Below are 10,000 nucleotides of genomic sequence, written 5' to 3' on the forward strand. Positions count from 1 at the left end.
CCCCCTCTTACTGCCTCTCTGGGCAGTAATTCTAGATGTCTGGTCAAAGCGGGCGGCTCAACCAGCTGCAGGACAACCCTCCACAGCGGGAGCCGTGCACGTTGCGGCGTGAGGGTGAGACCACACCTCGGGCAGGAACATTCGGCAGGTGACGTCATAGGTCGCCCAAGGTGAGTCCGTGCTGAACTCGCGTCACCCGGCGACTGAGGCCCGGAGAGAGAAACTGGCCGGTCTCAGAGCTGGAGAGCAGCGGGTGAGTAAGGCATTTACGAGAGCTTGAGGTAGGGAGGAGATTTTTTTTTTTTTTTAAAAAAGGAAAAAAGATAGGACGACCACAGAAAGATAAAAATAAGAATCACACTGGCTCACACAAACCAGAGCCGATGACAAAATGGAAATCTAACCAGACCGGCAACCCGCCGTGGGTGCGTATCGTTTTTTTTAGAGAGAGAAATCACTTGATCCCGCGAGTGCTGGCCCGGTGTGAAAAGCCCGACCCAAACCCCCCACAGCGCTGCTTTTGCACTGGGGCTGGAATGCGGGAGCTGAGTATTTAAAGCCTGTTTAGCTCAAAGACCTTCCACTGTACACACACACAGACCAGAGGGGGCAGGTCCGCTTTCCCTCCACAAGACCCTCACCCCTGACCCCCCTGGGCTGCAAGAGAATGTGTGTGTGTGTGTGTGTGTGTGTGTGTGTGTGTGTGTGTGTGTGTGTGTGTGTGTGTGTGTAAAGGGGGCTGTGTGTGTATATGTGTACTTGTTTCAGTTAGTGTCTGCACAGGGAGGTTTGTGTGTGTGTGTGTGTGTATGTCTGTGTGTGTACATGTATATGTGTGTGTGTGTGTGTGTGTGTTTGTGCAAAGGGGGGCTATGTGTGTATATGTATACTTGTTTCAGTTAGTGTCTGCACAGGGAGGTTTCTGTGTGTGTGTATGTGTGTGTGTGTGTGTGTGTGTGTGTGTATGTGTGTGTGTGTGTATGTGTGTGTGTGTGTGTGTGTGTGTGTGTGTGTGTGTGTATGTATGTGTGTGTGTGTGTGTGTGTGTGTGTGTGTGTATGTGTGTGTGTATGTGTGTGTGTGTGTGTGTGTGTGTGTGTGTGTGTGTGTGTGTGTGTGTGTGTGTGTGTGGGGGGGGGTGGAGGTGGATGGGCTGGATGTCCGGGCAGGGCCCAGCGTTTCCCGCACGTTGTGGGACATTCCAGCCTGAGCTCTCTGGAGCCGTGCGGTGTGGCAGTGACACAGCGCTCCTCAATCTGGAGCCATGACTGGAGCGCAGCCTCCAACACACCAGGGTCAGGACCTCTCCCCCCCTCCACCCCTCTCACTCTCTCGCTCCCTCTTTCTCCCCATTCTTCTCCAATTCACCCTTTCATTCTTTATCTTTTATGCCAATCTTTGTTTTTTCCCGCCTTTCTTGTGGTTTTGTTTCTGTTTTGTTTCTTTTCAGTCCCAGGCTCCATCTATTCATATGTTGGGACTCAAGGCTTTATACATCTATTCATATGTTGGGACTCAAGGCTTTATACATCTATTCATATGTTGGGACTCAAGGCTTTATACATCTATTCATATGTTGGGACTCAAGGCTTTATACATCTATTCATATGTTGGGACTCAAGGCTTTATACTTCTGTCCATTTTCTTCCCCCTTATGCTCCAGTGAGCAAAGAGGTGCAAGCTCTGAGCTCTGTTTGTTTTGTCAACACACACACACACGACACACACACATGCACCCCACGCATACAAACACACACACATGTATACAAACACGCACACACACACACACACCGCATAAGCACACGCACACGCACGCGCACACGCACGCACACACACACACACACACACGCACACACACACACTCACACACAAACACACACACACACACAACACAGACTATTGTGACAGACAATCAATCAAACAAACACTGACTATTTTAACCTTATTAGAAACCATTGCTAGTCCAAAACACATTCTCACTCTCCCCTGTTGAAGCAAATGCAATACTCAACTGCTCTGAGCAGTGTTTATGGACTGCACTGGACTAGAGATCTGCTGGCCACACACACCAGAGTCCATTAATCATCATGCAAAACAAAACGCTGCCACTTCTGACCAACGGATACACACAGAAGCGTGCCAGCACCCCACACACACACACATATACACACAAACACATACACACACACACACACACACACACACATACACACAAACACATACACACACACACACACACACACACACACACACACACACACACACACACACACACATAAGGAATTTCACATGTACAAGTGACCTCTCTCTCTTACACACCCACGCACACACACACACACATAAGGAATTTCACATGTACAAGTGACCTCTCTCTCTCACACACACACACACACACACACACACACACACACACACACACACACACACACACACACACACACATACACACACACACACATTAATGCCTCTTCCTCTGCCCTGTATCCATAAACATCTTTAGCAACCACTATATTTCTGGGGAGGTGTAATGATGCCAAGCTGGATGGTGTGTGTGTGTGTGTGTGTGTGTGTGTGTGTGTGTGTGTGTGTGTGTATGTGTTTGTGTGTATGTGTGTGTGTGTGTATGTTTGAGTCCATCTGCAAGTCTGTAAGGTATGTATGGCTGTACATCAATATATTTTTGAGTGTGTGTGTGTGTGTGTGTGTGTGTGTGTGTGTGTGTGTGTGCATGTGTGAGTGGCCTCCGCACATGCTTAGCGGGGATAATCATGTTGATCCTGTTACCTCTGCTGCATGTTGAGCGCTAAAGCTGCCGACTCAACGCGTTTTCACACACGCCCTGAATGTCAGGAGGCTCCGCAACGCCCCGTCAAAGATCAGTTACACTGTTACACAAGTTACATGCACTCACTCACACACACACACACACACACTCTCTCTCTCTTCTCTCTCTCACACACACACACACACACACACCCTGCACACAGCAGAGATGGGGTATTTAGCAGCCTGTTGCCCCTCAACTGCAATGTTGCACAGCCATCTGCCGCCAGTATAAAAAAAATCACCCACAGTAAGCCACTTCTTTCTCTCCCTCTCTCACTCACTTTTCCACTCTTTTTTTCTCTCTACCTCTCTCACTCACTCACTTTTCCACTATTTTTTCTCTCTCACTCTCTCACTCTCTTACATGCATACAAACCCTCCATGTCAACCACCTTCCACTTCTAACTCTTTTATCTCTTTTCTCTCTATGTCCCTCCCTCCCCTCTCTCCCTCTCTCCCTTCCTCCCTCTCTCCCTCCCTCCCTCTCTCATCTCTCTCGTGTCTCTGCAGGTGCACTCTGTTACCTGAGTTTCTGATCCCGTCCTGCTGGGCCCAGGTGAGTGTGAGCGTGAGCGTGCAGTAGTAATCCAACAAGCACAGCTGCTATGCTCTCAGCAGCACTCCGCAGCAGTGGACGACTCTCTCTCTCTGTGTGTGAGAGAGTCAGGGCCAGTCACCAGGAGAGCACAGCCACATCCTTCGTCCCCTCTCGTCCCCTCTCGTCCCCCTCTCCTCTCCTCGGGGGCTGGACTGAGTGAGTGTGCAGAGGGAAATTACTGGCTGCAGACAGCCAGGTGAAGCGCCAGCTCCTCTAACTGAAGCCCTCACTTGTGCAAATAAAGGGGCGAGGCACAGGAGGGAAAGAGAGATGGGAGAGAGAGAGAGGAGAGAGAGAGAGAGCAAGAGAGAGAGAGAGAGAGATGAGAGAGAGAGAGAGAGAGAGCAAGAGAGAGAGAAGGAGCAAGAGAGAGAGAAAGAAAGATGTGGAGAGAGAGATGGGAGAGAGAGAGAGAGAGAAAGAGAGAGAGAGAGCAAGAGAGAGAGAAAGAAAGATGTGGAGAGAGAGAGCAAGAGAGAGAGGAGCCCCTCCCTGGTTATGGTATCCTGCTGCGCTGCAGGTGTGGTGTAGACAGACGGACATGGCGCGTGTGGGGGGGGGGGGGGGTTGGGGGTTGGTGAGGGTTTTTTGTGGGTGTGCAAAAGGGGGGGCTCCTCGGGCTGCTAGTTACCAAGGCTACGGAGGCATCAGTCTGCTCCCAGTGGAAAATCTCTGCCTGAGCAACTATGATTCTCTGCCTACTCAGCAGACTCTCTCTCGCTTTCTCTGTCTCTCTCTCTCTCTCCTCGTTCTCTTTGATTTCCTCTTTTCCCAAATCTCCCCAACCAAATTCAAATTTCTCCGTATGCCTACTGTCCTTTTGTCCTCCATCCTTATTCAGATGAATATCAGTCCAGAAAAAAAAGATTCAGATCTTTTTATAATTAAACACACTTTTTGTCTCCCTCAGCCCCTAACAAAAGAGGAAAACATAAAAAAGAAAAGATGCTTTTGCATTTAGACATTCCTCCAGTGGATTCACGTCTGTGAACAAAACTCCATATTCACCGCTCACTGCTGTGAAAATCCGTTTGGTGTAATCAAGTGCAGAAGAGGCACAGGGGGTGGGGTAGGATTGGTGTGTGTGTGTGTGTGTGTGTGTGTGTGTGTGTGTGTGTGTGTGAGAGTGTGTGTGTGTGTGTCTTCTGACCCGAGTTTGAGGGTGAAGTGGAGCCGGATGGGGGTCTGCTGTTTGAAGTCTTCTCTCTACCTGACCCTGCCAACCTTCACTACGAACACACTCAGCCAAGGAGCACAGCTGTAGCGTTCTCAGGGTCTCTCGCCCCCCCATCCCCCCTCTCCCTCAACTCCCTCTTTCATTCTGCCTCCCTCTCTATCCCTCTCTCACACTCACTCATCTCGTGGCGATTTGGCAATATTGTAAGTAGTAAAACGCCTGAAGCTTTTTGTTCAAGGAAGACCATTGGGATGTCATAAATATGCTATCACTGCAAGTGAGTGGAATTTATTGGACTGCCTTTGAAATAAATAAAATACATGAGAAATAAGGAAAAACATGATTGCATGCGAAACAGAAAGCAGTTCATGGCAAAATGAAGGGAAGGCGGGTGAGAGAGAAAGAGATGGAAAAGGAGAAGGAGAGAGAGAGAGAGAGAGGAAGAGTGAGAGAGAGTCTGAATGTGGAATAAGCAAAGCAGCTCCAGAACAAACAAAGCAGGGTGTGGCCCAATCCGAGCCTGCAGTGCTCAACAACAAAGCAGCCAAACATAAACCCTAAACAAAACACAACACAACCACGGCAAACAAAACACAGTGCAAAAAAAAAAACACTGAAAAAACTCTGCCACTGCATCCTCTCTCCATCCCTCTCTCCTATGCCTCTCCAGGACTAAATGACAGGCTTCCTCCCGCCACTCACCCCACTCACACTCACATCCCACAGGGGCCCGGCTTTGCCTCGCTCCGACAGCCCAGTCTCCTCTCCTCTCCTCTCCGCTCCACTTCACTGGCATCGTAGGGCTCTGTGCCAGAGGAACCCAATGCCATCATCTGGCCCGTCGCTCTCCCATTCCTATGCAAACAACCCCCGGCACTCCACATCACAGCCGGGCCCGCATCCCAGGAGTCACGGGGTGGAAAACAGACACTCGGCCATCAAGGCTGATCTTTTTATAGAGTTTGACATCGCTCTGCTTCCTGACCATGGAGATCAGGCTGAGGTCCGCGGGGGCAAAGGCAAAAACAGACAGAGAGAGAGAGAGAGAGAGAGAGAGAGAGAGAGACAGAGAGAGAGCGAGAGAGAGAGAGAGACAGACAGAGAGAGAGCGAGAGAGAGAGGGAGGGAGAGAAAGAGAGAGACAGACAGAGAAAGAGCGAGAGAGAGAGAGAGGAGGAGAAGGGAAAGGAGTGGACGGTTAAGCACTAATAACACCTCTCATAAAGATCCCATTAGCATAACGTCTGTGTCATCAGTGTGGCCAAGCCAAGACTGACGGGCTGACTGTGGGTTTTGGGCAGGAGGGAGCAGGGAGCAGGGGGCAAAGGCAGAAACAGACAGACAGAGAGAGAGAGAGAGAGAGAGAGAGAGAGAGAGAGACGTTAGGGGGCAGCCTCCAGACCCTCAAGAGGGAAAACCACAGCGTCCTTCACACAGCAGGGGTGGAGGGACAGGGAGAGGGAGAGAGAGACATCGACAGGTAGATGAAGCTCTGATGGACAGCGTTGTGACAGACAGAAACATACAAAGACAGAGAGACTTACAGAGACAGACAGAGAGAGAGAAAGAGAGACAGATAGAGACAGACAGAGAGACAGAGAGAGAGACAGACAGATAGAGAGACAGTTGAATGGATGCATGTAGTTCACCACTGCTCAGTAATCAGTGTGTGTCTGCGTACATGCCCCACTCACCATGTAGAAACCCAGAGCCTGTGTCTAACAGGAGCTCCCTCACCCAACCCAGGCACCCCATGGGGACAGTCATGCCCGAACAGGTGGGCTCCCAGAAGGCAGTCAGGAGAACCGAGGGTGGGGGAAGAGTGGGGGGTAGATGCTTCAATCCCAAGTTGGGTGATTCAGGTGGGGGAGCATGGAAAGCAGCGCCCCCCCCCCCTTCCTCCACCACCATCGCCACCACAGATCCCCTCCCAGCCCAAGGGACTGATTTTACAACCTGCCTACAAACCACAGACACATCAAATGACAAACAGACACATCTCCCCAGGTGATGAAGTCGCTTTTGCCAAATTGTAGGACTGAATCCATGAAGATGGTGTAAATCATTGCAGTTTGCAGTGATGGAAGCAACAACCATTTGGAAGTGAAGAGAGAGAGAGAGAGAGAGAGAGAGAAGAAAATAAAGAAACCCAGTCTTTGTTCTCTGGAACACAAAAGAAATTCAAATGAGTGGCTGGATAGCTAACGGGCATGTGGATACTGCTACTTCCTCCGATAGCAATAGGGAACAGATACTAAACCCACCATCACCACACCCTCACTCTCCAACCTCACTCCACGAGATAAGGCTAAGAGCAGGACGCCAGCATGACACTGTAAATCCATTACGTCCTGAACCCTCCAGCACAGCAAGGACACAATGGAGGAGAGCACAAACACAACGTCCACCACAAGCCAAACAGGCCGGCAGAGATATGCAAATGTTTGCCAGGCGAATCTGCACTTGTCTCTGGCACACCCATGCTGGGTTCTCCATTACGAGCCCAGTGGCACGGCCCCCCAGTGAGGTAACGGCCCCAGGTCGCAGTTTTCCACGAATAGACATACGAGGTGGCCGCTGAGGGGCAAGGCTGGCATTCAGTCAAGGGGGTGGTTTACGAGTGACATCTCAATGCCACGAGTGCCAGTGACCCCCCCCCCCCCCCCACACCCCACCACCACCAACACACAAACCCACCACCACCACCTTCTACTGAGTTGGATGAGGTGCTGCTGATTTTAAACCTGATCTGCCATCTCTCGCTGCAGTCTACAGCAACACGCTAACGCCAAACTTAAACGCTAATGCCACTGCGACACCTGACGGACACCTGACACCTTGTTTTCACACCTCAGTTAAGTCTCTCCTTCTCACTCACTCTCACTACTTCTCTCACTCACTCTCACTTGCTGGTTCTCTCTCATATTACCTATCTACCTCTCCTCTCTCTTTCTCTCTCTCTATCTATAACTCTATCTACCTCTAACTAACTTTGTCTAAGGCCCTCTCTTCCATAGCCTTTCTCTCTCTGAAATTAGTTCAATTTGATTACAGTCACACTTTCCAAAATAACACTTTCTTGCAGAAAGGAAAACACACACACACATTGACACACACACACACACACACAAACACAAACACACACACACACACACACACACACACACACACACTGCTCAATCGTCTCTCTGCTTTTCTCCCCAGTTTCAGGCCCACACCTCTGGCCCCCTTATGAAAACGATCCACTTTGTAGTCCATTAGCCTCACACAAGTCTTCCTCAGCAGGCATTCTAAGTGTTGCTCCGATCCGAACTATCCAGCCCAATGAAACTCACACCGGCAGACTCCCTTACACCGTAAAAAATGCACATCCAGCACCTGCCACCTCCAATAGCACCTTACAAGGATGCTACAAGAACAGCAGCTAAAATCCACGAAGAGCAGATATATCAACATAATCCACTAAGCCACTGCATAATGAAATATGATTAACCAAAAAAGGGTGTCACACTCCTCCAAATGCCTGGATGGTAGCCGAGGGGGCCTGACATTCATCATGCTGAAGTCACTGGACTTGCAAATTGCAGTCTGCCAAAGACAGCTATGGAGAGATAGGGTGGCGTGTACATATGTAACGTCCACGGTCTGGCCCCCTCGCTGGGCCAGCGCTGTTGCGGGGCAGATCAGGGGCCTCAGCTGCGCCCCGCGGCAGGCTCCATTAACCCCCCCTGTGAAGCATTACATTAGCGCCTCGCCTCGCCGCGCAGCCCACCTCAGCACAGTACAGCACTGCACTGCAGCCGCAGGCCGCTCCACTCACCGCACTGGCAGCGCTCCCTATGCTAATGTCGCTAGCTTCTCCCTCTGCCCCCCCCCCCACTTCCCCAAATACACTCAATTAAGGGAAACTACGGCTAGCTCGCTTCAGGGAGAGAAACCCTTCTTCCGGAACCAAACAAATTATATTGCACGCATGAACACACATGCAAAAGCACTTTCAACCATATATGACTGAATCATAAAAGATTTGTTTTAATCTTGGTCAGCTAAGCAAATCATTGGATGGGGATAAGAGTATCAGTATCTGACCACTCTAGGTAAGCGAAACCAGTTATTCACACACAAATAACAGAAATCAACCATCAACTGAACATCGATATGTGTGTATCACTCACCAGCTGCCTTAGGTAACTGCCTCTAAAGAACCACCAAACAAAGACCTCTTATCTCTCCCTACCCACACACACACGCACGCACACATATACACACACACACACACACACACACATGCACACACACAGAATGCCTTTGTCTGGCACCATCTTCATTCATGCAAAACATCTGTCAATGATCTTTAGCGCGACGGTTTGCTCATTTCCCTGTCTGCCAGGTCCAGGAGCCTCCAGGCCCAACCCCCTGCTGGGCCTCCTCTGACCTGGCGTCCTGCTCTGGCCAGCATGCAGAGATGGGCCACAGGGCAGCCAGGAACACACCCTGGGCAGAACCACAGGTGGACATTCCACAATGTTTTCAGGGTAGATACACTTTCAGGTATTTGGTGAATTTGTTCAGCAAACAGCATGTCTAAACCAGCGTTTCAAAAATCAAGATCTAGAACTAATAAATGACCTACTAAGCAAGTTCAATATTTGGATAGAGAGCTGGTTGCGGTGAGAAAGCACCTCGTCTCAGTTCTTTAAGTCATCATTGGTACACACTGCTTGACTGCGCATTCTTCTCACCATCTAATCAAGCCAGTCTCTCTCACCACCAGGCGTGTGAGCCTCTTGACACGACTGGCTTTCTCCCATAGGTGCTGAGCAGACAGACAAACAGAACCTCCGACCACAAAGGTTCAGCAAGGACAGGTGAGTAGTGTGTGTATATGCATGCGTGTATACCTGTCTGCATGGCCCTGTGTGTGTGTGTGTGTGTGTGTGTGTGTACAGTATGTGTGTGTGTGTGTGTGTGTGTGTGTGTGTGTGTGTGTGTGTGTGTGTACAGTATGTGTGTGTGTGTGTGTGTGTGTGTGTGTGTGTGTGTGTGTGTGTGTGTGTACAGTATGTGTGTGTGTGTGTGTGTGTGTGTGTGTGTGTGTGTGTGTGTGTGTGTGTGTGTGTAGGACAGTACCTGTCTGCATCTCCCTGGCCAGTAGAGGCGTTCCTATGGAGGCTCTCTCTCACCACCGCCATGCTGTCCCGGCAGCCGGTTCAGCCGCCGTGTGTACAGACTCAAACCCCCGTCCGTCATGTAGCTGCAGGAGGGAGAGAAAGAGAGAGAACGAGAGGAAGAAAGAAAGAGAGAGAACGAGAGGAACAAAGAAAGAGAGAGAGATGTTGTCTTTGTTACTGCTTATAACACACACTGCATGAAAAAATAGACAGATCAGTGTATTGTGT

General features: G+C 50.0%; 1 protein-coding gene across 1 annotated transcript in view; it reads right to left on the reverse strand.

Annotated features, from left to right (window-relative positions):
* The window catches only part of nav2a (neuron navigator 2a), a 188,508-nt gene that overhangs the window by 41,042 nt on the left and 137,466 nt on the right, over positions 1–10,000 (reverse strand). The window contains 2 exon segments of the mRNA XM_042061593.1: positions 9,732–9,799; positions 9,801–9,855. Of these exon segments, the coding sequence (XP_041917527.1) occupies positions 9,732–9,799; positions 9,801–9,855 (123 nt within the window).

Source organism: Alosa sapidissima, chromosome 14, assembly GCF_018492685.1.
Source record: "Alosa sapidissima isolate fAloSap1 chromosome 14, fAloSap1.pri, whole genome shotgun sequence".
Taxonomy (NCBI): Eukaryota; Metazoa; Chordata; class Actinopteri; order Clupeiformes; family Clupeidae; genus Alosa; species Alosa sapidissima.